Raw genomic sequence first — 27,687 nt, 5'->3', positions numbered from 1 at the left:
GGGTTTAGAAGATGACAGCCTTCCTGAAGCAAGAAATGTCTGTGTCTATGTGCTTGTTGGAGTCAACATACGACTGAAGGTCCTTGTAGGTTATTTTCTGACAGACTCTCAGACAGGCACAGAAAGAGCTGAACTCACAAATCAATGCATTGAGAAATTGGCTTATGTAAGGGCTGAGGTCATCTCTTTGACATTTTATGCTTCATCAAGTCAGTTTAGCATGGCTCCAAGTTTGGATGCTGAGCTTCGCCTTGGTGGTGAGCACTTTTCCACATGCTTCGAAAGCCCAAATGATTCATCAAAAAAAGTGAACATTATGTTAGACGCTCCTCATATGATCAATCTCATCAGAAACCCTTTATCAACTGTCAGCCATCTTGTCGATGGTGACGGGCAGTTCCTGAAGTGGGCTTATATTCAAGCGCTGGACGCCTTGCAGCGTGAGGAAGGCCTGAGGTTGGGCAATAATCTTACAAAAATGCATATCGAATGGGAGAAACAAAAAATGAAATTCCGGCTGGCCGTCCAAGCATTGCTTCTGCAGCTGACACTCTAGATATCTATTTTGCGAGCAGGTATTGAAACTTTCACAATTCAGAGGTGCCGCTGCCACGGTCATATTTGTGAGGTTGTTCGACCATTTGTTTCATATTCTGAATTCTAGGAACCCCTTGGCGAAATCCTGCAAGCCACCTTTGCGAACCCAAAATGACGACTGCTGGAAGACATTTTTTTTCCGATGCTCGAGCGTATACAAGCGCTCTGAAGGAGCCAGCAGGACAGCCTGTTCTAGACGGTGTTAAGAAAATGGGATTTCTGGGTTTTCTAACATGCAAGCAAAGCACCGAGAACATTTTTTATGAGCTTGTTCATAGAGGCCCTTTGAAGTATCCACTGACTCGTTACATGAGCAAAATTATGCCGAGACATTTTTTTGCCTGTATCAGACAGCGAGGCGACTTCAATAATAATCCGACAACAGCTCATTTTACTTCTTCCTACAAGCGACTTCTCGTGAGGATGGAGGTGAAGCCCTCCAAATTTGGGAACAGTTCACAAGACGTTGTGTCTGTCTTGGGCGCATCTGTTACTGCATCTGAAGACAGTGCAATCACAGCTGCCACTGGGATGCGAAGGCGTCTCATACTGCAAGCCGAGGATTACGATTACGCGCATCGAGTTGACTACCCGGAAAGCTCGTCTCCATTTGTTAGTTCTGTGGTACCCTACATTGCAGGGTTAATCGCTTGAAAAGTTGCTGCAAAAAGTACCCGTGATCAGTGTGTTACAACTGTTTATGCTGAACAATAACCTACGCCGGTAAAAAAAAAAAAAACGAGGAGGGCTTGTATCCCTTCAAAGAACGTAACCTCACTTTGTGAATTGGCAGAAAAGGCGCTGCGTCGGTTTCAAGCAGAATCTGAAAGCATTCAGACAATTTATTTTAAAGGAAAGCACCGAGTACTCGAAGTGTTGAGCTTGTCGCCCCCCACCCCCACCCCCCCAAAAAAGGTTTCCTCAGTTGTACCAGCATCTCATGGACTGCGATCCATGCGACAATCATGTCTACAAGCTTTGCAAAGGCGTGGCGGAGCTCTGTATTAAAATCAGGATTCACCACATCACTCACAAGAGTAATAGGTGCATTACGAAGGACAAAGTGGGGTTTGTCCTTTCAAGGCTAGTCATATTTAGGCACCAATGAAAATTCAGTACGCAGCTTCAGAGCCATGGAATTAACAACGACAAGCGCCGCTGTTTGTATTTGCAAAAAAATAATGTGTGTGTAAAGAGGATGTGTCATTCGGGTGCGTAGCTTCATGCAAGCCCTGCGGAAATGTTGGTAAATAATACATTCTGCAGGGGTAAAGATGTACTCTTTATTATCCAGCAGAGTGGCACTTCTTGAAGTCTACCACTTTCTTTTGTTTTGATATTTGCGAGTCTATTGTAACAATTCCTTACCTGCATTCACAAGTGTGTCTCCTTTCAGTCAACAAACGCTTTATGTTTGTCAAAATAAAAACCATTTGATCTTAGTGTTGCTGACAGTAGTGTGTAACGCCACCAGAATTAATGTTGGTTCTTCGATCATTTGCTGTTTGTTTATGTATTAGCTGGGCACAAACGCTATAAGCTCAAGAGCATCTGTTGCTTTTAAGCTTAACGAAGTTTCCGTTACCAGAGCGACAGTCAGGTTTATTATTTGCACCGGTATGTGTTTTTATCCTCTCAAGCACTGTTAGCTAATTGTTCTCATTGTGTCTTTTTAAAATACTGCAATTACTAGTTAGGTTTCTTGGATGGATTGCTATTTATCATGCTTTGAATTTTTTTCTTCTGAAAACTTACGTGACTGTTCAATTTCTATAATTCAAGACAATGCATTAAAGAAGATGAACAAACGCAATATACTGTGCCAATTCTTTTCTACTTGAAGACAATATGAGCGGGTCTTGACTAAAGGGTTCACCTGGTGACCACCGGATCATGGTAACGATCCCGGTAGCGGCAGCTGTGCTAAAATGAAAGAACGGCTAAGTACTCTGATATCTCAAAGAGTTAAAGAAATCCAGGTAATCATAATCGATCCGGAGACCTCCAATATGGATCGCCTCATAGTCCACAGTGTTGCATGAACTTGAAAATCCGTAAAACAATTAAAAACCGCTCGCAAAGTCGCCGAACAGCGCTGCGAAGCGCGGAGCAGGCTGCTTCTTGCCCCCCCGCAAAATGGCCGCCGCCGGCTTAAACCGAACCCATAGGCGACTTCCACTCCAGCAGTTCTTTTTATAACCTCCTTGGTTCCATCAGACCAGGGCGCAGAACGGTCCGCGCGCAACACGCGGCCACTTTCATTTCGTAAGCGTTCAAGGAATGAGATTCATGTCGGCTATGGGACGATAAACTGTAATACGAAGCCCACATCTAAGTAAACGCTTCCGTTTCGGCAACCTTTCCATGAACCTTTCCTTGAAAAGGCGACTTCGGAGGCATCCTGACTCAGTCTGTCGACTGCTAAACGCCGCCCTACTGCGCGCCAAGGGGCTGCTGTTTTCCCTTAGGCAACGAGCGAGCGAGGGGGGCTGGCACCAAGTCGCGCACGGCAAGCGCCTCGGTTTCCCCGGTGCTGATACGAAACAGCTCCGAAGCATTCACCCCGTGTAGATAACATCTCGCAACACATGGAATTAGATTGCAGCCAAAAGCCTTTGCCTTTAGACGAAGTTTTTGAACTTGAATAGGATTTATTTTCGTGCGGTGCTCAGAGTGAGCAGTTCGTTTCATTGAGAGGCCATTTTTTGTTGTTGTTGATGCGTTTGCAGCGACTAAAGGAAAGTGCAGCAGATGGCGCCACCACCATAAATAGCGAGTACAGCCAGGCTTGTGTTTGCGAAGGGCCTTTGCAGCCATGGCTCTTATCGTGTGCAAGGAACTTGTGCGCAACACGTCCGATCAACTCAATCGCTGGTGAACTCGGACAGTCAGTGCATATGTTTGATTGTTCTTTTCTAGCGACGTAGCTGCTTCGGTAACCAAAAAATCAGCGCACTGAGCGAGCACCGACTGCAATCGCTGCGCCGATCATGCTTGCAGGTCTCTAGAGAGAGCGGCTTTCCCTCATAACTCGGATACTTTAGAGATGTAGCCACGAGCGGCTTGCCGTAACTACGTGTAACTCGACTCGCGGAGCGAGCATGTAGTGGAATCCAACGTGTATTCCGGGAGCGACTAGGCTGCAGTCGCGCGCGCGGAGCAGGGTGGGAAAGTGAACTCACGTCTACGGCACCCCAGGAGGTGAGTAAAGCTCAATCGCATTTCCTTTAAGTCGTCGTCTTGGAGATCACTGGGCAAAGAACCTCAAAAGACGCGGCGGCAGTGGAAGGAGACAAGCTTATCCACATTTGTCTTTGCGCTGTCCTGAGTTGCAGTTTCTTGCCTTCTTGGTGAACACCGCGATCAGTACTGCGGTTATGTCCGGGAAGAAAGCCGCCCTGCTTCACGGCATGGTCGCCCACTGGCACATACGAAGGAAGAAGGGACTGTCACACAACGGCTTGGCGTTATCAGTGTTGCGCCTAAATCGGAACACATTTTGTATCTCGGTCGGCTCGGTTTGGGGAGATGCACGGTCCACATCGAAAGTGATCACATGAGATTCTTCTGCCTCTTATCACGCCGTGCTTGGAGTAGTAGAAACTCTGAGACATGGTACGTCCGCGCGTATTAGGGTCGCCTGACTGCTCGCACATATGCACAGAATTTGCGCTGTCCGCTTCAAAGCCGTTCGTTAACATGCTTAGATTTCACAACAGCATTAGTCCTTACGATGCACTCACGTAACCGTTTGTTTGAAATAAATAGACATGGTGGCTCCATCTGTCAGCGCTGCTAAACACCACAGCAGTTGTATCCATTCTGTGGCAGAATAGATGGCGCCACTAATGGGGGTCTAGTAAAGAGCCGAATGAATTCGGCAGTGCCCGTTGGCTGTATTTTATTTTTAATATTTTATTCAGGATACCCTGAAGGCCATCAGAGTGAGGGTATGACATGAGGGGTATTGGCTTTATGGCCATTGGGGATGGTTTCTGTATATCCATTACCGAATACAAAAGGCGACACTTTAGCTATGGTTGTGTTTGTTACATCTTTTTTATTTATTTTATTTTGACATACTGATGCCTCACATGAGGCTATGGTAATAGGCGATAGGAGAAGCAAAAAAAAAAAGAATGACATGTCATAACCGGCGGTTTAAAAAAAGGCGTTTAAAATACAAGAAACACGAATTAAACACGTCGGTCACATAAAATCAGCAGCCTCTAACATTTGTTTTAAACACGAAGCGCGATTAGTGCCAGGAAGGAAGTTTCAAATTTTTATGCTACGCTCAAAAAGATGAATTTAAACTTATGTAATTTAAACAAGTCAGTGCGAGGATTAGAGGCTGGTATATTTAGTTGACGCGCTTGTTGATGATGACTCCGAAAATTTAAAATTGTTGCTAATAGACTCAGATTTTATAGTTTTATTAAAGATCATAAAAATTTTAAGCTCTCAATACGCCGTCGTGGGAAAGGTGATGGGATGCCAAATGCACACCGATTACAAGGAGACGCAAAACATCTCTCATATCGGCAAAAAAAAAAAGCGGGCATATTTTTCTTTACACTGGCTGCAGCTTGTTAAAGCTTATGAGGATTCCGGACGACGCAGCCGTATCTTTGGATTGGACGCAGTCGGATTTTGTTTAGTGGTGAGTATATTACTCTGCTGTGTAATATATTCTAGTGTTTTAAGACCTTTGTTAGAAATGAGATCGATGTGTTTTGTCCGTGGCATAACATATACTGATGTATGTTAATGCACTTGTATGCAAGTACGTTTTTCAAGTAATTGCTGTTGGGCGAATACGTGAGCAAGGAATTAGATGATCGTTTGGAGAAGGACTTGAAAAACAAAGCTCTATAGAACTTAATATTCCTTTTCAATGTGACAGTGGAGCACCGCGAAGTTTCTCATATTTTGCCATGCAAAATATTGTCCCAATTCACCATGGCCTTCAAATATCACAAAGCATTTTGTCTTCGTCAGAGCAACAGAACTTTTCACCGTTGTCCTTGGAATATATTTGAAGTTATTCATAGCAGAAATTTACAAAAACAGTAATGTGCGGAATGATGCTCTTTAGAAGTTTTATATCTACTATACCGGCAAAAACAGGCAACACATCTTTACTACGTATGAATGTTAACGCAGTGTGCAATGAATGAACAGAATATAAAAATATCAAAAATGTTTTTTTTAATGGTCATTACAAAGAAAGCTTTGAATGCTTATCCCAGAAAGATATACCGGTTCATTTTTTAATTTTTTTTGTAGATAATTTCATGTTTAATGTGGCGTTTGATGTTTCCTGTTATAGCATATTTCTTCTTTTCGATAAAAGCCTCCAAAGTTATAAACAAATTCCCCTGCGGCAACTCTTGGATTTTTTTAGGAAAAAGAATGAACCTAGAAACTGTACAATAATTGGGCGCTCTCCGCATCGCTGATATATTTGCTATATAAATGTGCAAGCACCTCTTCGTAAAATATTTTCAGTTATTTGCGACCAAAGTTGGCAAAAACAGCAGTTCTTGTGAGTGCGGGAGTCTACTCTTCGTGATCAAGAATATTTTGTGCTTAAATATATGTTTCTGGGCAAAAATAATTGCAAATACTTCCTCTCCCATAGTCATGCTATGACATGTGAATATATTAGATAAATACAATAAGTCCAGAAACCCTTTGCTGACCCTTTCTTAAATCGCCCCACTCTTTTCTTAAAATGCATTTCATTCTCGCACCTTTTTTTCAACACCCAGACAAGAGGAAAGTGTGCTTGCATACCACATGTTGTTACGCACCTTAATCGCTGCGCAAAAGCATGGTTTCTGTGCAACCTTTTTCTGACACCGAATGACAAAGCCCTTCATGGAGTACCTTGCCTTCTTTCTCTTCGTTTTCCTTCTTTTCTATGTGAATGTTGGCCATCGTTCCTATGAAGTGGGGATCCGTTTGCATTCCTTTTCATTTTTTAAATGTACGACTTTGTTAGAAATTGCTTAAAAAACTTGTTTTGTATTTCCTCATTTGTGTTTACCTGCCACAGCTGTGACCCTTCCCCTAACGTCATGTTGCTTGAAACGAATCCAGGCTTGTGTAATAAACATAACAGCAAAGTGGTTATAAGATATTCTTGTATAAATAAGCATTGTACTGCATGCATCTGTGTAATTACGCTGCCTTTTGTTTAAATGTGGAGGAAAATTTAGACATGCAGCCATCGTAAGATTGAAACACTCGATAGTGGGTGGCTATGTTACTTATGTCTCCTTCACCTTACGCTTCCCCCTCTTTACGTTTTGTTTACTAGTAGTACTCGTGCCTGGAAAATTCACGAACCTGTCGGCCTAAACAAGTAAGGAAAGCTTCCCACGCAATGCACAGGAAGGGCCGGAGGAGAAGATTCGGTGGCTTGAGATATACTGAAGACATCGGGAGGTATTTTACAGTAGAACTTCGTTTAAACAATTCCTTATTATATAATATACCAGATACGCAAAATGATGCGAATAGAGTACTTATCTACACAAGCGGCTTCTCATTATATGGTGGGCTGAAGTGAACCCTGTAGAGGCGACAAAAGTGCAGTGATTCCTGATGTACTATCGTGACCTGCTATCTACTGCCTATCGGGGAGTGTTGAGGCAGTACCAACCGAATAACATGGGTGCTTGATTCAGAGAGACTGTTGCGAAGCTTTAAGTCTCTGCGGACTCATATCAAGTCCTTTCGAGATAACGCATTCGATACTTCGCGTAGAACTGAAGGAACGATTTTTATCTGAGGAAGGCTGCATATTAAAACTGAGAAAACTACAGTACCTTCCTCCGTTACATGCTACAGGTGACCGGAGTGGCAGCGTGAGAGAATTTACCAGGTCCTCAACTGGCCAAAGTGTTTCTCCTGCACAAGTAAAGTACCTCACTAGACCTCCCCTAGTCCATTCACACTGTTTTTTCTACACCGCATATGGTCTCGAAATGTGATGCTTAGGGCAAACGCCGGCTATGATGCCCGTTTCTTGAGAGCATGTTTATCTGTGTCAATTACACTTTTGACACTCTGCAGCCTACCGTCCCGTGAGCGGTCTTTTGCCATGGAAGCCGGTGCGTGGGGCGTGACGATAGTCTTGTGGTCTGCTGTGCTCGTTCTCTCCATTGCGTGGGCACTCAGAAGAAGACACCAGCAGCGGTTGTTCAAAAGATACGGAATTCCGGGTCCAGAGCCCAGCCTTTTCTTGGGAAACTGGAAACAACTGAAAGAAGATCGGCTCAAGGTGAGGGTCAGGTGCTTGTCTATCCTCTGTTTCTGATTATGCTGGCACGATACACTTTCCCACCGCAATGCGCAGAGAGATCGTACTATGAAGATGGATAAGCAGGTGTGAAGACGCATACTATTGAACAGATCTGAAGACGCAGAAGGATTTGCCAATTAAGACAATGCCGATTTGATTCATAACTGTGATTGCAACGTCGCTGGCATAGTTCAGCTGTTAGGAGGACAGGAAGGGTTAGCAAAAGTACCGAGATGGGCTAATTGAACCAGCATCGAACACTGGCGCAGCTGTAGCGAAGCCATGTGCAGATTTCTCGCAAATTAATTGGATAGCAATAAGGGTAAACTGCCGCCAAGTGTGCTGTGTCAGCAGATGGTGCCGTTTCCTCGTCAGGTTTTTTACGTCGTGTAGGTCTTCACGGAAGTGCCACTTGAACAAATGTCACTTGAAGGAGCTTTTGCATTACCACCTTTTCAAACATCTTCCTCCGAAATGCTTCTTTATCCAACAGGTATGAGTATCAGTTGAATGAATGTCCGCACAGGGCAACTTGCAGTTCTGCTAACATTCTACAAAGCATCGAAACAATGCTTCTGCGTCAGGCGTGGAACAAGTTTCGTTCCCGAAAGTGCAGACAATGCACTTGCGAAGTTGTCCACAGCTGGCGACACTTCACCGCGCCATATTTTCCTGGCGAGCCTGTGGGATGCCATATCTGCTTTGGTGTGATACCGCTAGGCAAATGGATTGTAGCCTTAGTAAACGCCATGCGTACTGGAAAAAAAACTGTGGTGGAACAATCAAAGCCCTTAAAAATGAAGTGCCCAGCCTGAGCCCACCAGGAATAAAGGGCTTGTACGTATTAGATGAAGAACGTATTTTCGCATTATATCAGAGGATAATTTCAGCGGGAGGCATTAATTTGTTTACAGGAGTTGATAGCATTGGTCCTCAAGCATTTACTTGTACCAGAAAAGGCGCGCAGAGGAACAGACAAACTCGCTCAGGTCACGGCGGCGGTAACATTTAATGCCAAAGTTGAGCTGAAAATTACTGCCCTTTGCTACAGGAGCTAGGTACACAATGTATGAAGAGAATTTTAAAAACTGGGAAATGAGTACCTTTAGCCATGGTTTAATATCTTGGTATTTACTTTCGTTTGTCACAATTAGCAGCTGCGGGCTTATTCCAGCCTAGCGAACTGTCACTCAGGGGACCTTTTTATTATTGCTGAATATTTATTTTATTTAACCGATCACTACTTTTTGAGTTATAACATTTCTTTTACAAGACTAAAGCAGCGATGCTGAAATTTATAGAAGCATGAAGCAGCGGAAGCCATATTCTTGCTCAAGAACAGAGTGTATGCTCTTGCATGGACGCTGCCACTTTTTTTTTGCTCTCTTCACATTATTGAAGCAGTTTTCTTTATGCATTTGTTTTTTTTTGTCTTGATAAGTTCAGCTTCATGTGCAATTTCCTACCTAACTGCATGCATGTACTTCCTTCTTTGGTAGTGCATAGAAGCCCTAAATAGTCACAGAAGTGAATTTTGATTGGAGCTGTGTGCTGTGCAGCAAGCGGTAAGAGTAAGTTGCACAGTTGAGCAAACAAAAATGACACCAAAGAGCTGCTTAATTGTGTTCATTATAGTCCTGCTAGTGCTGCGTCAGCTCCTGTCAAATAAGTGCTTCCCCGTAACATCTGTCCGGCATAAAAATACCGAAAAAATGCAGGCCGAAATGTGGCTTTATTTCTCCGCCTCTTATTAAGTTTACAGAGGACAGCAAGAGCAAGCTCACCATGTCGTGCTAGGCGTCCTCCCAAAAAGTTTTTTTTGTAATGTTTGACACACTTGGGACACCTTGCCTATAAAAAATTTTTTTGCACGAATTTTTGTGGCCCCTACCACAAGCTATAAAGAGAAGAAATATCATTTTCAACGAAGCAGATAGGTCATCCTAACGCATGCGGACATCTCCAAGATTGTGAGTGAGTGATCGGAAGAAACACATAAAGATCCTAGACCTATTTTCCTCCGGGCTACGTCCCCAGCGCAGCACTTGATGTACCTCAGGAAGGGTGACGTAGTGGGCTTAAATGCGTGTTTCCACTGTTGCTTTAACCCTTTCAGGCGCCGTGTAGTGCACAACAGCGTATAGGACTGCCCTTTTCGAAGGTGAACACAGGAGAACAGCTCCCCAGAGCGTCACACGAGAGTGATGTTCACATTATCACCCACTCGCATGTAGCAAGAAGCACAGAAGCCATGGCAGCTTCTGCGCTGTCTACACCTGATCTTTAGTGCGCAAGAATCTAACGTAATGGGCATGCGTGTTCACATTGCTAGGGGGTGTTTTAGGCCTCGAAACTAAGTAATGAAGCTTAAGTCCGCGCTCTAGATTTTACTTTCAGCGCAAATAAGTTACGCTTGACGATGATTTTTAATGATACCATTGATCATGCGCTTACTGTAGTACAAATCAATCAGGTACCCAGGGTGAGAGAATGCCAGTATCTGGAGGTATGTATAAATGAAGGAGAGATGCGCATGTAGCACGAAAAGACTACTAGGGCGAAAGGGCAAAGAGATGCCGTGGTAGTGAAGCGTAGAACATTATGGAGGGTACAACAGGTATGACGTACTGAGAGGTATTTCGAATGGAATAACAGTGCCAGAGTTTACATTTAGCCGCCGCGGTGGCTGAGTGGTTATGGCGCTCGGCTGCCGGGCCGAAAGACGCGGGTTCGATCCCGGCCGCGGCGGTCGAATGTCGATGGAGGCGAAATTCTAGAGGCCCGTGTACTGTGCGATGTCAGTGCACGTTAAAGAACCCCAGGTGGTCGAAATTTCCGGAGCCCTTCACTACGGCGTCTCTCATAGCCTGAGTTGCTTTGGGACGTTAAACCCCTATAAACCAAACCAAACCAGAGCTTACATATCGGAATGCGTTTTTGTGCTTAAGGGCAGTTCAGTCTGGCCTGGAAATAAAGCAGATAGTTTTTGGTAGATTAACATTAGATTATAATGGAAAAACGACTAATGAAGCAAAGGGTACATGGTCTGGGCACCGCTTGAAGCGTGGAAAGCACTAAGTAAAATATTTTACGCACAACGCGTTACGAAAGTGGACGAAAAGAGATGGGCAGGTAAAGTATTTAAGTACTTGTACAGGAAAAGCATTGGCTGAAAGGGGCAGAGAAGGACAAGAAAAACAACCAGTAGTTATTCAGAAAGCCAGAACGAGGAAATAAACAGCTTCAAATGTTGGATAAAGAAAGCAGGGGGTGAAAGATGAATAAATTCATTAGAAAAAAAGCAGACTCTGGACCTGTACAGAAAATGGAAAATTAAAATCGGAAACAAACTATTCTATGATAACTGAAGAAGCAACGCCCTGCTGTTTGAAGCAAGATCAGAGTTTCTTAGAACGCGAAGCTAAATGAAAAAAATTATTCAGGATGAGATGTGCTGTATGTGATAAATCTGTAGAAACAATTCAACATTTCTTTTTGTAATGTGGGAGTATCCATCCAGATGTCGATAAAGGCACAGTCACTCTCCCTTCGGCCCTAAGTTTTCGAGAAAAGGAAGGTAACTGAATGAATGTGTGGTAAGCGTTAGTAAAAAAAAAAGTTTTGGGAAGATTTGTAGCTTAAAAGCAGGGCAGGGGCGTAATGGTACAAGAGCAGAATTCAAAAGCGTGATTGAATAAAAGACTACAGAATTGATTTTCTTTTCATACGAAAGAATTTCTAAATGGTACTTCTAAACTGGACAGATTTTCTACAAGAATGTAAAGAAAAAAACGAGCATGGTGGCGCTCGCCACCACCCCATTTCAAAGGGGCACTCGATCCTTACATCTGTCTATCATGGACGGCCCTGTTCATAGCCAATTTGGAACTTTTCAATACAGTGTGCGATGCTTACTACTGATTTATTCGTTTGGAACGAAATCTACCTCGATGTCGTGTTTAGGTCATTTTTTGATGGTAGCGTACGAGGTGGATAATTTTTCTCTAAAGTCACCTTGACGGCACCCGCATACTCTGAAAGAAATTTGGTCATATTGATTCTGGGTTTCTCTCGTTATGAGCCGATACGAATAGAATAGGTGATTGCATAGTTCTAGAGTTCCTTCGTCATTTAGTTCTCGCCACAAACATCTCAGAGAACCGCTAAGTTCTATTTTTTCAATGCTTCGGATATATAAATACCGGAAGTGGACACAACAAATCAAAACTACAGACAGCCATGCAAAATAGAAGCGGAAAGTAAGAAAATAAATGACACGCGGAGTAAAGTTCTGAGCAATGTGTTTCAATGCTGTTGTTTAGTCCTTTTCACAACTACCAACTAAGATTTCTGAGAAGCAACTTACTGCAATAACTTAGGTGTGCTCCGCCGGCAGTACTGTATAGCTGGAATATAATTATCTGTTCAGTAATTGCATACCCTCCGCATGTTCCTTCCTCCATGCCTGACGGTCTTGCGGATCGCGTACGCGCTTGCACCGAACGCCGGCCGTGACAATTGCTACACAGTCGTTTCGGCTTCTTCTGGCTTTTTGTCTCGCATGTGGAAACAAAATGGCCTGTGACAATAGAATATTGCCGCCGTACTGCCGTCCATTGTGAACTGGGGTTTTTCACTTCTCTTTCTGGTGGTCGCGCGACTCTAGTTCCCTCCTGTTTAGGTGTAAACATATTGAAATGAAGGTGCATATATGCGACCATGTAACCGAAGCCGTGAAACGTCTTGTGAGGAAGTCTAGTAGACTTCTGAAGCACGACGTCTAGAAGACAACTTGCTTAAGCCGTCTTGTAATCGTCTTATGTAGCTATAGAGACGTAAAAATCCTTCATATGATAGCTTCCAGATGTCTTGGCTAAGATGTCTTCTAGACAAACATAAAACAACGTCCTGTAGATGTCTTTGGTAGCTCAAGATATTAATGACCAATATAGACGTTTCAAGACGTCTACAAGATATTCGGTGCTCAGTGGGGTAATTACCGTGACCAGCAGTTTAAGATTTCTGAGAAGCAACGTTCGCATGTGGCTATAACTTAGATGTGCTCCACCGGCAGTAGTGTATAGGTGGAATATAATTCTATGTTCAGTAATTGTATATATATAGTTACCGTGACCAGTGGACCTCTCTTTTTTCGAGTCCTGCATCATATCTTTTTGTTACCTCTTTGTGCGTGTGGCTAAACGTCACTTATTTAATTTTGCGCGTGCAGTGTTTGTTTCCTAAAATATACTATTAAAGCGCGCAAGTTTGGAAACAAGAAAGTTGAAAGTTCTTTGTCCGGCTTGCAATGACTCATTTGTAAGAGCATGATATAAGTACCATGCGGTCGAGCACAGGCTTGTAAGTTGGTGCCACTTCAGCTTTCACAGTGGAGCCAAGCTTTTGCTCTCTCTTGTCCCCACTATGGGTTCTAGCGTTAGTGATGGGATAGATAGCACTGGGCTGATAATGGCAAACTTGAACGCAGCCACTGGGCCTCGAAGGAGGCGTCTGCGATGCGGCCGAAACGCAAGCGAAGAGCGACGACGTGGTCGAGATAGAAGAAAGAGTCTGTGAACGACACTGCAGGTGCTTGCGCAATGCATCCATAGGAGGCGAACTGCTCCGTGCACTGTCGGCGTCGGTAGTTCTGTGGTCCGCGTTCTCGCTTATGCAGATGACATTGGCGTATTTTGTGCTGACTACGAAAGCGTTCATGTTGTGGTTGAAACTGTGAAAAACTTTTGTTCTGTGAGTGGGAGCGCTGTGAACTGGGCTAAATGTTTGGGGTTCTGGCACGGCGACTGGCCCACAACCCCAACAGTTTTCGCGAACATGCTTTCGACAGTAACCCCAGTGAAATATATAGGAGTGGCGCTGGAGAATTATTGCGACAGTGTGCTGTATTGGAAACGCGAAGTTGCTGAAGCGCGTGAGAAGGCCGACAGTCTAAAAGGCTTCAGTTTGTCTATTTTTGCGCGTGCCACAATACGTAACATATTTTTTATAACCAAGCATTGGTATGTTATGAAAGCAATTCATTGTTCTCGAGTCAATGTGCAGAGGTTGCACCGGGTTTTTGCTGTTTTTTGTATGGGGAAGCACTTGGGAGCGGACACGGCGAACCAATCTGTTTCATCGTGTCCACTCTGGGGGATTAGGTTTGGCACATTTTTATCTGCGCCAGTTGGTGAATCGATTTATTTTCTTTCGGAACGTGAATCACCCCTTTCTGCGAACTGTGTGTCAGGTTAGGTTGGGTAGGGTCTTACGAAATTTAGTTGTTAGTTCGGCGACTATGCAAGGGGGCATTTTCGGCTTCCTTGGAGAGGAGTACATGGCATGTCGCGTCTTGCAAGAGCGATTTTCAATGGAATATATGTCAGCTGTATCGCGAAAGAAACTGTATAAGGACCTGTGCGGTTTCTTTCTTCCGGTCCCATTTTACAGGTCGTTGTACTGTGCAGGTTCAATGCAGACAGTTCTAAAACGAGTGAAAAACATGGCTGTACCAGGTGAAGTTAAAAGTTTCTTTAAGCTCCGTACGAACACTCTTGAAGTCCCGACGTATCTAGAAGAGAAGAGTTTTTTTTTGTGCCTTGGGGAAATCATTGTTTCATATGCCGAAAACCGGAAACTATTGAACACGTCTTTTTAGATTGTTGGGAAGCCTCTTTCTTTTGGGACATTCCACAACTCACGATTAAAAAATACTTACCGGTCGATGCTTTCGGAATCAGATTTTTGCCTGTTGACAATGAAGACGCGGTTTCTTTCGACATGATCATGATATTGGGCCTGCGCAGTATTTGGCGATCCAGGATGGCATTCAGACATGCGCACATTGACGCAAGGCCGATAAGAGAGTATTTTCGTGAATCTGTTGGAAGAGTTATTGAAGGCCACAAGATACAAGACCCAGTGCCTGAGTGGCTTCTGAGAATGGAAGCTTTGTTATACATGCGGAATTTAAATCTGTTCACGTAACGTCAAGTGGGGGTGACGTAGTTTTAGCATCTGTGTTCTGTAGTCCGCACGAATTGGTTTGTAAATGACGTGCTGAAGTCGAATGAGCAGGATGTGTTGCTGGGCTTGTTGGTTTGACAGTCTGAACATTGTAGCGCTGGAAGACGACAGACGAAGGGAAGGCGAGACACACAGTGCGCTGACCAAGCAGGCCCAGAACATCGGGGGCCAATCGGGGGCAAGTACAATGGGCCCTTTCTCTTCGTTCTGTGTCGATCCGTGCCGTTCAGCGACCCTCATCTCAACAGCAGCATGCAAGGCTAGGATTCTAGGGTTCTGCATCCGGCATCGGGTCTTGCCCCCGATGTTCTGGGCCTGCTTGGTCAACGCACTGTGTGTCTCGTCTTCCCTTCGTCTGTCGTCGGCCAGCGCTACAATGTTCAGGCTGAAGTCGGCATTGAAAAAAAAAAGCAAACAAAGAGCGTCGGTGGTTCAGTGGTAGAATACTCGCCTGTCACGCGGGTGGCCCGGGTTCGATTCCTTGCCGATGCAGTATTGTCACCCCCCCTTTTTTTAGGCGTTCGCGCGTTTTCTCTATTATGATATGTTCTTAGCATTCTTAACGTAATTGTAAACAGCATTGTCAAACGAAACAAAAAAGCGCTTGCAGTTTATAGGATGCCCCATGGCAAGGACAAAGTAGAAGGCAAGCGAGAAATTAGCGCTGGCCCTAATTGCTCACTCGCCTTTCTTTTTTCAAACTCCGTATATGATCTTCAGAACTGTACGAAAATCCCTAATTAGACTCCCTGTGTACTCGGTCATTCAAAGGCGTTCAGGGCCCGATGGTCTTGGATCCAGTGCATGTGCGGTATGCTGTTCCAACTGAATGCAAGCTTGTCGTGTGAAGAATATTTTAAGGGCCTTGTCGAGTTCACGAGCCGCGGTGTCAGATCATACAGCGGGCGGTCACATTTTGTTCCTATTTCGGCATGAGTGGGACGAGAACGTCGCAGTGTGCTCTACTTCCTTCGGTCGTCAGCTGTAATTAGATATCTGTGTCGTGGGGCGGCGTTTTGCACTGCAGTGATGCTGGTAATCGTAGAGTTTGAAACGAGACAGTTGTTTTGCTGCACGCCTAAACTAACACATTTTAACGTGCCAAAGCTCCTATGTGTGCTTTGAGGAGTAAGGGCGAGTAAAAAAAGTTTGTGAACACGCCGATAGGGACGGTGCAGAGCCGGTTCCTTGTTCGCAGCTCAGGAGAAGGCCAGTAGGAAGCAACCACTGCAAAATGTGCCGCTTCCCAAGCGTCCTAGTGCTGCTGTGCTGACTGGGTTTGACGTGCCGTGCGTGACTGGGCATATAGCTTTTATTTATTGCTGGGTTGTTGTGAGTAGCGATATTTTAATTTTTAAGAATTATATCTCATAACGCCTTTGTCGCCGTACGCAGACAGGGTGAACCAAATCGCTGATTTTATTTGCTGGCGCGTTTGCTTTCGGCTGCATGCAAACAAAACCAACCGTTTTACGCGTATGCTGTCTCCTCCGCCATAAACATCCGTCGAGCGGCTCGGGCGCATTTTTTTTTACAGAAATAAACGCCAAGCGAAAAAAAGTGACGTCTTTCAAGCTTGACCGGTCTCCGTCGGAAGCGAGCCTTTAATAAAAAAAAGCGAAAAAAATTATTCGCAGGCGGGGCCTGTCTGCTAAACTGCCCTTAAAGGTGCTCTAAAGAGGCAGCTGAACTCGACTTTTTACCGCGGGAACTCTTTCTACACATCCTGAGCATTCTTAGAAACTTCAGATTATTGTCCTGCGCGGCCGATTTTCCTAATTTAAATTGGAATAGACGTCCCGGCTGCCGCCTTTTTTTTTACTCAACGCTGAAGGTAGGAGGAGTCAACCAACGCGTGGAGTGCCTTTCAGCCAGTCCCGTGGCGGCTTCGCTTTCGTTTTTATTTTGTTTTTTAGGTTTCTGTGAATAGTTTTAGTCGAAGAAAACATAGCCGCAAATCAGGCCCATGGAAATAAAAATACGCGCGGACTCTGATTTACGTATCACTCCGCCGATGGCAGAGCGGCAAGCCGCCACGGGACTGGCTGAAAGGCACTCCACGCGTTGGTTGACCCCTCTTACCTTCAGCGTTGAGTTTTAAAAGAAAGGCGCTAGCCGGGACGTTTAATCCGATTTAATGTAGAGAAATCGGCCGCACTGGAAAATACTTCGAGGCTTTTTTATAATGCTCGGAACGTCTATATCGAGTAGATCTGAGTCCTCTTCAGTGCGCCTTTAAGAGTAGGAACAGCTTGGCACTCTGGTTCGTGAACCGCAGCGGAACGCTTCGGCATTCCGCCGCCGCTGTCATCAGTTGCTTGTGCTAATCTCTTTTACTTGCCATGGTCAACCTCAAGCACCTGGACAAAGGCGTGTTCAATGCCGCTAATTCGTGCTCAGCAGCAGATCACTATGGCCACTGAAACGTAGCGAAGAATTAGGGAAGTCGTGTCACTGGAATACCGGTAGCGGTAAGCCGTCACACCAACATCATCGGATGTACGCAGGGCGTGTTAGGAGGTGTCCTCCTCGAATCGAAGTTGAATATGGCATAAAAGAACATTTTCGAAGAAATTTGCAACCACATGGCAATTCAGGTAGAGAGACAATATACTTAATAGACTCGGAACTGAATGTTTTACGGGAGGTTAGAGCGGAGATAAGCGAGCTGCACGACTTATAAAGTAGAGAGCGCTTAACTGGCGAGGCGCAGGGCGACATTTTCGCCCCAATTCAAATGCTCAAACCGTCGTAAATGTTTTTTTGTCATGTGTCTCGTCTTTTTCGCGCTGTTACAAGATGCACGGCGCCAATCTGCCCAATCAATCAGCAGCACGATTTTGACTGCTCTACATCGCGCTAATTTATCTACAGCGGGGTCGATGAGGCCGGTCGTGTATTCAAAAGTGCAACGAACGAGAATGTTGAATAGCAGATAATGTACAGGGCATACAGAACAAAAAAAATAACTTTTTTCAAAAACTAAATGCGATGTTATTGCATCAGGAAAGCTCCCGCATGTTTTACTACACGTTCCGACATGTTTTACTGCTGCTGCTTTTTTATATGCTTGTCTATATCATAAACCTTCGCTCATTCTCTGATCGGCTCATCCACGTGTCCAAACGACATGGAAGATTTGTGGAAAACGGGAGAGCACTCGCAGCATCGGAAATGCATCTCGAAGCGGGGCTTGCGTTTGAATTCAGTTTGTATTCGTGTTCTTTGAGACATGGGCCATGAATGAGCCAGTTAATATTTATTACATATATGTAATTTTATACACATTGTTTAAACTCGTCTTAATCTCTACACTTCTCTAATTCATTTTGTAGGTTTGCAGCATGTTGCCAGGCAGTCTCAGCGAAATCACAGAGAAGAGTGGGGAGTTTTTTTTCTCAATTTGGTCAAATTCAGAAAAAGACATGTCAGATTTTGTTGTAATAGAAAGCTCACCTATACACCTGACTTTTGCAAAAAGTGTGAGAATGAGCAGTGCCCAGTAACGCCTAGCAAACCTTCCCGGAAATCCTATGTCAGATCCGAAATGAACTAGATCCTCCTGATGACTGGATCAATATGAGCCAAATCCACTCGTGAGAGCCTTCTTTGTCAGCTTGAGCCTCATAGGTCGGATTTTTTTCGAGCGTGGTTTTATTTATTCCTTCGCCAGCGCTACCTTCTCATCGACTGCGAAGGGTATGAAGCTTTCTGTGGAAAATCTGAACCCAGAAGACGACGATAAGAAAGGGGTTATCAGCTGCGTCGCTGATGAAGCAAGAATGTGGCTCTGATATAGTGAACATTAAAACTCTCAGTTAGGACAGTAGACAGTGACTCTCTTAATGCATAATTAGAAGGGAAATAGCTGAGCCAGACAGGTAACAACAAAATTAGCCGGTGTCCGGTCATTTCGCTCCTTGTGCGCGTTTACCATTTCGCTACTATGGATAGAATGCTGCTGTGAAGTAAAATATATTATAGATTCGATACATTCTCGCTATAGGTTACTTTCCCGATGCCGAAGCGTGAACACTGGAAAAGAAGGTTGTGACGTCAGATCCTTGCGACTGAAGCTTGCTCTTCGGATTTACTTGCTTGCTTGAAAGCATAGTGCTACCCCTTATTGCACACAATGAATGTTATTTTATTCTTTTTTTTTTGCTGTATTCACAGCATGATCCTTGTTAAGCATTATTTTCATTAACTGAACTTGAAAATAACTCTAGAAATTAAGTTTTCTTCACATAGATTGGTTCAAATTCGTAGTTTCAAAAGAGTCAAATCCAACGTTTACATGCTCATATTCACAAAATTATTTCCATAATTTTTCATTTTTCAAAATAGAATAAAAACATATGTAATAACAGGGATAGCGCGACGGTTTGTGCGGATAACAAACTTTCGCGTTTCTCTGGGTTGCCGCATAGGTTTATTTGGCTCGTTTAAAAAAAGAAGAAAACTCTTCAAATGTTCAGTCGTTCGCAGCGACTCAAAAGCCTGCTATTCATCCGACCAAAAAATTGGCGGTTTTGTATTCTGTGCTTGCAGTAATAAACACATTTCTAGCCTGCTTTCTTTGTACGTGATGGTTCCGAAAAATTCACATGATACTGAAACCATATCAGCCTCCCTCGCTCGGGAAAGTTTGGCCCATAAGGAGAGGGAGGCAGGGCCTGTCTTCTAAATATGCAACCCACAGCCTCTCATGAGACTGCGAAAATGACTGAGAATACAGGTCCGTCCAAATTTGCAACTTGCTGTCATGTAGTTCAGATGTTTTGTGCACTTGCACTTAATGTGCAGGTCGCAGATTTTACGTTTAGAAAGTGACACTACGTGGATTACACGATAGAGGTATTACTTTGACGCCTGTTTCTAAAACCTGCAGAGTGAAGTGAAAGCATTGTAAGCAACGCTTCCATTGCTCATGTTGAGTTAAATTGCGTTAGGCACTGGAGCACTGTAGGCGGCCATTGTTTAGAAGTCGCCTATTTTGTTACCTCGAAAACATATGCTCTCTTTTCGGACGAGGGAGAGTGCCGACCGTGAGCGTGTGTTTGCTTTCCGCATGTGATGCAGGTCATGGATGACTGGATCCGGCAATACGGGAAGGTATTTGGTTTCTACGAAGGCGAAATTCCGAAGGTGGTCGTAAGCGACCTCGACGCCATCAAGGAATGCTTCGTCAAAGAAACACACGTGTTCCACGACCGAGTGCCCATTATAGTTGATGTGGAGCCTGTCAAAAGCAGTCTCATTGGGCTGAAAGGTACCATGTTCTGAGCATCTTCATTTGAAGACTAGTATATTGTACCATTTTCTTGTTTACCATGCATGCCTCCCAAAAAGGAAAAGCGGAAGAAATATCTGCTGAGATCAAGCAATGAGCCGCGGCAAGGATTCGACACTACGATCACGGGGGGCTATATTCGCTTTAGCGCCAGTAGCTTTGTGACTCATCTAGACACAGAGACAGCGCCGGATAATTGGCATTTATTTTTAAAGTCGCCTTTGCCGATAATATTCCCATCTATAATTAGTAACAGCCAGATTGTCTACGACACAAGACATGCCTTTCCAATTTATTTCCAGTTAGTCTTGTTCCTTGCGAGATTTGGCCATCTTTCCCAGATAATTTCCTGCATGGCGGCTTTTACCCATGGCACCCGGTACATGTTCTCAATGAGAACAAACTTGCTGAAGGCTCTGTGCGAGTCGAGCTACGCTATGTTCAATAGGTAGCTTAAAGCAGTGTGGAAGCTCCGGAAGCTTTGTTCCTGTAATAACCCATTACTCCGGCATGCCTCGGTGAGGGACGTGATAAAAATCAGGTGCAGTTTAAACTAAACTCCCTGGAATTCGGTATGCATTAATTCACCTGGGTAAAAACAAAATGCTTGCTTTCTGAAGACTGCACCAATTTTCTTGTATAATTGAGGCGGATTCAGCGCAATGGAGTTTAATGTTTTTGCCATGGAGAGGAGCGGAGTCAGATGTACTCGAGTTTGGCCGGCGGCAATACACCTGCCAGCTTTGGTTACTCTGCACGTTAAGCATTTCCTATTCTTCGGAACTATGTGCCTCGGTTACATTAATACGTTTCGCCTTAGCTACCCATTAATTTTGCTCACTAACCTTACTTTGAACAAGTAAGTTATGGCTAAGGCATGAAGTGTATGGTTGTGACTAGTGCTTGCTAATCACCAAATAAAAAAAAACTTTCCGGAGAGCCTAACTTTGCCGGTCTTTATACGAATTTTAAGGACTGAAGTTTTCTAGTTTTTTCTTAAGTGCTGTATGTTTCATAGTTCTGCTGAGAAAATGGTTCGAAGGTAGGGATATTTTGGTCTAGGTGAGGGAACATTCGGTTATGACTTGAAAAATCAGTGACCAGCTGCGGTCCCACGGTCCTATTGTCCTTAGAAATGGGTACACATTTTGTGTGTGTGTATGTGTGGGGGGGGGGCAGTGGTCTGGAGAGAGTGCAAGGCAAAGGAAGGAGAAGTCAACAACTTGTCCTGTATTGGACGTCCACTTGTCCTCTTTTTTTCCGCTGTTTTTCAGCCCAGATGAACCGTAACTGACACGCCCGTACGTCCGTCCTGCAGAGTCATTAATTAGTTTTATATAATACAGGCCTTCGCTGGCAGCGACCAGAAAAACAGCTCTCAGATACAAGGAATTTTCTTATTTGACAGAACAGCCGTACCGACGCTTGTCCCTGCGTTCATTCAGTTCTGAAGGTGCTGTGAAATTCCGCGTTTCTTTGTCCGGCAGGTGAGGAGTGGAAGAGGGTGCGCACCGTGCTCAGCCCGAGCTTCAGCAGCGCCAAAATGAAGCTGATGTGGCACACGATGAGCGCCTGCGGAGACACGATGGTGGATGTGATCTCGGAACATCTTTGTGCCGGGCGCGCCGTCGTTAACGTCACTACGCTGTCCCAAGCATTTTCTATGGACGTCATCACCAAATGCGCTCTCGCATGGCAGGTGAGACGGAAATCACATCCATAAGAAGATAGGAGAGAGGAATAACAAATCTCAGGTTTAGCTTGAGGCTTTCTGTCACTTGTGACAACGATTCAACCCGTGTCGAGATACCTGCCTGAATGTATTTTCAATTGCTTTCTTAGTGCGGCAAGTACATCTGTCAAGTGCAGATGACAAAAATTGTGGTGTGAGGAATGTTTAACATTTCAGCAGACTGCTGAGAAACACTTCAGTATGAGCCTTTGAATGAACCTGACAAAGTCCGTTAGAGTGTCCCTGTCAAGCTGAAATTCGCTCATGTAAACGTTATCGAGTAGGATTAAGTGACCGTTTGGTCGAGCCTCTCAGCGACAGCAAGATTAGGTAGACGCCGCAGGACCGGCTTGCAGTTACTGTACATGTCAACACTGTCGAGTCAGAGCCGGATTAGTAGGAGGAGAGAGGAGAAATAGCAACCCGCTTTGTGCCGGTGGAGTCCTGCCTCTGATACCAGCGGCGTCTTGCAGCGATCTTAGACGCTGTCTTCGCTCGCTCCAACCGGACTGCTCGACGCTGGGTGTCGCTGCTATCGCGCCTTTCTTGATTAGACTCGCTGAGATCGAGTTCATGTAAGCGCGCAGTCGTCGAGCCAGGATAACCCTGCAGCCCGACGCTTGACTCGGTCTGGTCTTATCGGGCTCATGTAAACGTAGCTAGTTTATAAGTGAGGACACTTATTAGCAAAAACATAACAAGAGAGCAGTTTACATTTTGCTTATCTGATATAATTCCTTAAATTTATTTTCTAATACGATTTTAAGCTTATCATGTTTAAAAATACTTCTTAAGCATGAATGAAGAGGTGCGGTGCTCAAACTTTTTTTCATGCAAGTATGGCTGTGCTCACGAGTTTTCTATGTAGCCGGCCTCATTGAAATATAGCGGCTAAAATATATTTTATTCGAGCAGCGCGGTTACTAAGACCATGTTAAGAAATATAAAACGGCTGTTCAAAATTCGGACAAGATCTGATGCTCTAGTCATAACCCCGTGGATCATCTATCATGACGTGCCTCACAACCACGAGGTTGAACAATATGTATTGCAGGCCACTGTAGATATTAGCTCAGATCACAAGGTTCCCTCTTACTAAAGCTAAGCGCTAGTTATTTTCTAAATGGCCGGCCAATTCTGGATAATCTTTTTGTGAATTCACCTATCGTCATTCAGTGATCACTTTCAGTTCATTCATAGCTTATATGATTAGAGTAAATGGGAACAGAATCAACGTGCTTTCATGTTTTTTAACTTATCGTCCAACCTGTAACAAAGACTTGAAGGCCTGATTTCTTCAAGGTTCTCAACATTTAGTGGTAGTTATGTACGAAATGTAGTTTCGGGGTCATAAAAGGTTTCGATAATTAATTAAACGAGAAGTTACTATTTTTGCGTATATTAAAGCGCCGTTAATTTCCCTCTATCATGTCTGATAATTGCGTACGTTGTGAATTTAATTTTTTTCTTGCGGCAAAAACACCTATATTGCTTCATTGTTGTTACTAAAATTGCAGGTTGAATGCCAGCGAAACGCTGAAGATCCTGTTATGAGACGCCTCCAGAAGATATTACTCGAAGTTGACGAACGGCTCATGGCAACCGCAGTGGCTATTCCGGTCCTTCGAAAGGTCTACGCTTGGATCTTTTCCTTCCTGAGTTACGGGAAACTCTTTCTGCTGATTATGGACAACCTTCGCAAAGTCATCAGTGTGCGCACTGCAGAGATGAAAGAGAGGCCGCGAACCACTGTGGACATGCTTCAGCTCATGCTGGACGCTAAAAATGAAGCTGATGACGGAGCCCGTGGCAAGGCTGAGATCACAGACAGGCATTTAATGGCAAACTGCTTCCTTTTTCTTGCAGCGGGCTTCGAGACCACAGCCACGGCACTCTCTTTTGTTCTGTACGAGTTGGCCAGGCACCCTGAAGAGCAGGAGAGGGTGTTTGAAGAGGTGACAGCCCAGCTTTCGGAGAATTCCGGGGAGCTAGGCTACGACGGCGTGCAGAAGCTCAGGCGACTGGGCATGGTGATCAGCGAGTGTCTGAGACTGTACCCTCCCCTCGTGCTGTTCACAGCGAGAGTGTGCGGGAGGGACACTAAGCTAGGAGGTTACACCGTGCCGGCCGGTGCACATGTCATCCTTCCCACGTGGCACGTTCATCACAGGCCGGACTTGTGGCCCGAACCGTACCGCTTCATCCCAGACCGTTTTACGCCCGACAAAGAACAAGGGGAGCGGCGGCACCCGGCCGCCTATGTCCCGTTTGGCCTGGGAGCTCGTGAGTGCATGGGACGGCGGTTCGCCCTTCTAGAGGTGAAGACAGTGCTCGCCAAACTGGTCAGCTCATACATTTTCCGCGTGTGTGAGGAGACTGATGACCCAATGGAGCTGACTGTGCCGGCGGTCACGGTGAATCCCGCGAGGAAGATAAAGCTGCGAGTGGCCCGAAGGGACGTTTAGTGCGCCTTATACCCTCTTTACACGGGTAGCCTTAACCGTGGTTAAGTTTAACTGCAGTTAAGGCGTTTAACCGCGGTTAGAGTTAACTGCAGTTCGCCGCGCTTACACACAGTTTAGCCATCTCGGTTAGTGCGACGAAACAGATCATGTTATACTCGCCTCATTGAAGTTAAAACGTGGCCCACTGAGGCGTATTAAACAGGGCTACGTTGAAAAGAACACATAAGAAGAAAAACGTTGTTTCTTGTGCTAAGGCCTGCCTAAAAGCGTTTTTCTTTGTGCTTGTGGCTGTCGTTAGCCGAAGTCTAAAAACAAGTTCTAAACGATGATCACAGTCGACTTCGTAGCCGACTGCGCGTTTTACTTTGGCTACTTTAGCCTCTTCTCCTCGTGACTGCTCACTGCTATCATTGTTTATTTTCCTGGCTTTTCTTTCACAGTGAGTGCTGTGCTTGTGTAGCTAAGAACCTTCAGACGTCTTGTGTGTCAAGCCAATGTTGGCCCTAAGCTGGCCTTTCGTGAATGAGGGCGATGCTCAATTTAGGGCTGCGTTCGTGGCGCATCAGGCAGCGCTACAACGCCTGCGCGTGCAGGTGCTGGCGCTGAGTGCTGAAATTGTCATGCTTGAAGAGACGAGGAAGTGACACCAGGGGCGGCCGAAGCTCTTTTTCTTGGCGGCGGCGCACCTGTCCGCACGTGAGCGAAATCAGTCGGCGTACCCGCGCCCAGACTCGTGGTACGAGACCACGCTTCCGCACCTTCCGGACAGCGGACTCCGAGAAAACTTTCGGATCAACCGCGACATATTCCGGTACATGGTGGCTGTTTGTGGAAGCATGAGCCGGCAAGATACCAACATGCGGAAAACGATTGCGCTGGAGAAACGCGTGTCGATCGGCTTGTACCGCCTCGCAACATCAGCAGAAGAGCGGACTGCTGTCAACTTGTTTGGCGTGAGCACTGCGTCAGTTAATTTAATATTTCACGAATTTTGCAGCGTGGTCGTAGAGCAGTTGGAAGCACGATTTGTGTATTTCCCAACACCGGCTTAGCTGCACGAGCACGTGTAAATTCACAGCAGTCTGTGGTTTCTCTCAAAGTGTCGGTGCAGTGGATGGCTGTCATATCGAGATGTGCCCCCCAAAAGCAAGAAGCTGCTGAATAATACAATCATAAGGAATGGTAGAGTGTCGCTCTACTTGCTGTCGTCGACCACACATACAGGTTCCTATGCACAAATGTTGGGAGCCCTGGTAGGAACAATGACCCGGCACTGTTTCAGAAGTCTCGACTGCCAGCTACCCTGGCTAGTGAGCTGTTCCGACAAGAAACATAGCTCATTGAAGGTGTGGGAGTTGGCACAATTCTTCTTGGTGATCAAGCTTTCCCCTTGCAGACGCACCTGATGAAGCTGTACCCCTTCCAGGTGCCTCTGGGTCCCCCTCACAGACCTTTAACTACCGGCTGCCGAGTGCCACACGTGTTGTCGAAAATGCTTTTGGACGTGTCAAGACACGCTTTAGAATGGTGCTGAAGGGCCTTGAGTGTGACATCCACAATGTCAGCTGTGTGATCTGTGCTGCTTGCGTGCTGTACAACATTTGTGAGCAGCTCAGTGACCGCTGTGATTCAAGCTAGTTTGGTGTGATGGATACCGCTGATGAAAGGCAGCCTCAGCCGGTGTGCACAAGCAACCGGGAAGAGACGTCAGGTGTGGCCATCGGGACGCCCTGGCCAAACACCTTGCCTTGAGCTAGAACCCAGTCCGTGGGAAACTCAAGAGCAGCTCATAAGGACACCTCTACCAAGAGGGAACAGCCTTGAACAGAGCTACACACACATTATTGAAGGTGCAGACACTGGACTCGGCTCACCTTAAGTGGCTACCATTGCACGCACATGATGCATACTACCTACTGGGGTGAAGGTTATGAGGGTTACAAGTGTAATTTTCGTAACCTACATGTACTTCATAAAATAGGTTTGGTTTATGGAGTTTAACGTTCCAAAGCGGCTTGGACTATGAGTGATGCCACAGTGAAGGGCTGCAAAATTTTCGACCACATGGGGTTCATTAACATTGACATTGCACAGTACACGAGTGTCTTGCTCTACACCTCCATTGAAAAGCCGCCGTCGTGGCCAGGCTTTCAGAAAATAGTCTTGCATTATATAGCTAATGTTAATTATTGCTTCTTGTTAAGCTACAAAACGAAGTGGTTGGTACCAGCTACTAGTACTCCTTATGACAAACCTTCACCTACATGCAACCAACTCTAATGAACTAATAATGAAGATTTCATTACTTCCTGTAAACAAATCTCTTTCTTCAAACAGTTTTGCTCACAGATGATAGTAAAATGCCAGCATGAGCTTTAAATTTTTATGATTCATTCTTGTTGAGCACTGCTGTTTATGCTGCTGTTTCATTGCCATTGTACTACTTTTTTCATTGTTCTGTTTGTGTCACATGGTCTGCGTATCGGCAGCTATTCTATCACTTGCTGTTTGCTTATAATTTTCGTGTATAACTGGCCATCGTCTTGCCATATTGCCAATCAGCAACTTGTTGGTACCTTGTCAAGCAGTACAAGCTTTTAGTCTTGCACTCCTACTTCTGAAAGCAGAAGTACTTGCTGAGGTGTTAGTTGGTTCATCATAAAGCTGAATGGCACAAACACAGGAAGACACAGCAGTGGCGCTTTTTCTGTCTCTGTGTCTTCCTGTGTTTGTTCTGTTCGGCCATTCAACTTTATTCTGAAAGCAGTATAGTGAATGAAATGCATTCACTATATAGACCTTTCCAATAAGGGCCCCCTGGGTATCACCATATTTTTTTCGCTAGGCTGTTGCATGCACATGATGCCAGCCCAATGGAAGCGGATACCTCTGACGAAAAAAGCTGTTGGTACTTACAATCGTATTACAGTGAACATTTTATATCTAGTCGAAGATTAAGCAATAGTTGCGAGAAATTTTTCCCTTTTGCTCATGAAGGTAACGAAATCATGTCGGTCACAGGTGGAAGCTTCATATTTTTTGCGCACATCATCCACACACAAACAAAACACAAAAATGTGACGTAAATGTGACCCAATGGTGAGAGCTTTGAAAGACTTACAGTGTGATAAATTTCATTACATTCTCATCCCTAATCGGTAAGCCAAAGTACGCTTTCTGTGAACAATTTCATGCCATTACTATTTTGCTGTTGTCAAAATTCCCCACTGTTCTATAACTTGCCCCCCCCCCCCCCCCCCCC

At 44.9% G+C, this 27,687-nt stretch overlaps 2 protein-coding genes and 1 non-coding gene across 8 annotated transcripts in view; 2 read left to right on the top strand and 1 right to left on the bottom strand.

Moving 5' to 3' along the window:
• The window catches only part of LOC144115653 (prolyl 4-hydroxylase subunit alpha-2-like), a 71,395-nt gene extending 66,247 nt beyond the window's left edge, over positions 1-5,148 (bottom strand). The window contains exon 1 of the transcript XR_013311505.1: positions 3,780-5,148. The gene's annotated coding sequence lies outside the window, so the exon portion shown is untranslated. The remainder of the gene's footprint in view (positions 1-3,779) is intronic.
• LOC144115652 (cytochrome P450 3A4-like) lies at positions 1,897-27,687 on the top strand. 6 transcript variants are annotated; one of them, XM_077650098.1, is made up of 7 exons: positions 1,897-3,484; positions 5,186-5,260; positions 7,456-7,523; positions 7,681-7,888; positions 20,018-20,207; positions 21,716-21,927; positions 23,478-27,687. In XM_077650098.1, the coding sequence occupies exons 4-7, from the start codon at positions 7,709-7,711 to the stop codon at positions 24,423-24,425; spliced, it is 1,530 nt and encodes a 509-aa protein (XP_077506224.1). In that variant the 5' UTR covers positions 1,897-3,484; positions 5,186-5,260; positions 7,456-7,523; positions 7,681-7,708; the 3' UTR covers positions 24,426-27,687. The 6 variants fall into 6 exon arrangements, with proteins under 6 accessions (XP_077506224.1, XP_077506221.1, XP_077506223.1 ...); XM_077650095.1 differs by having other exon boundaries at positions 1,897-3,798; XM_077650097.1 differs by lacking the exon at positions 7,456-7,523 and having other exon boundaries at positions 1,898-3,484.
• TRNAD-GUC (transfer RNA aspartic acid (anticodon GUC)) lies at positions 15,357-15,427 on the top strand. The gene has a single exon. It is a non-coding gene; the product is annotated as a tRNA-Asp (tRNA).

Source organism: Amblyomma americanum, chromosome 1 (assembly GCF_052857255.1).
Source record: "Amblyomma americanum isolate KBUSLIRL-KWMA chromosome 1, ASM5285725v1, whole genome shotgun sequence".
Taxonomy (NCBI): Eukaryota; Metazoa; Arthropoda; class Arachnida; order Ixodida; family Ixodidae; genus Amblyomma; species Amblyomma americanum.
Note: the sequence above shows the minus strand (reverse complement) of the source record. Positions and strands in the feature narration are given on the sequence as shown.

Bases quoted from the DNA above. Each gene is read 5' to 3' on its own strand.
- LOC144115652 (XM_077650093.1), top strand. From the start codon at position 6,989: ATGCACAGGAAGGGCCGGAGGAGAAGATTCGGTGGCTTGAGATATACT. The intron at 7,889-20,017 runs GTGAGGGTCAGG...CATGTGATGCAG, and splicing joins TGAAAGAAGATCGGCTCAAG to GTCATGGATGACTGGATCCG. The intron at 20,208-21,715 runs GTACCATGTTCT...TTTGTCCGGCAG, and splicing joins CAGTCTCATTGGGCTGAAAG to GTGAGGAGTGGAAGAGGGTG.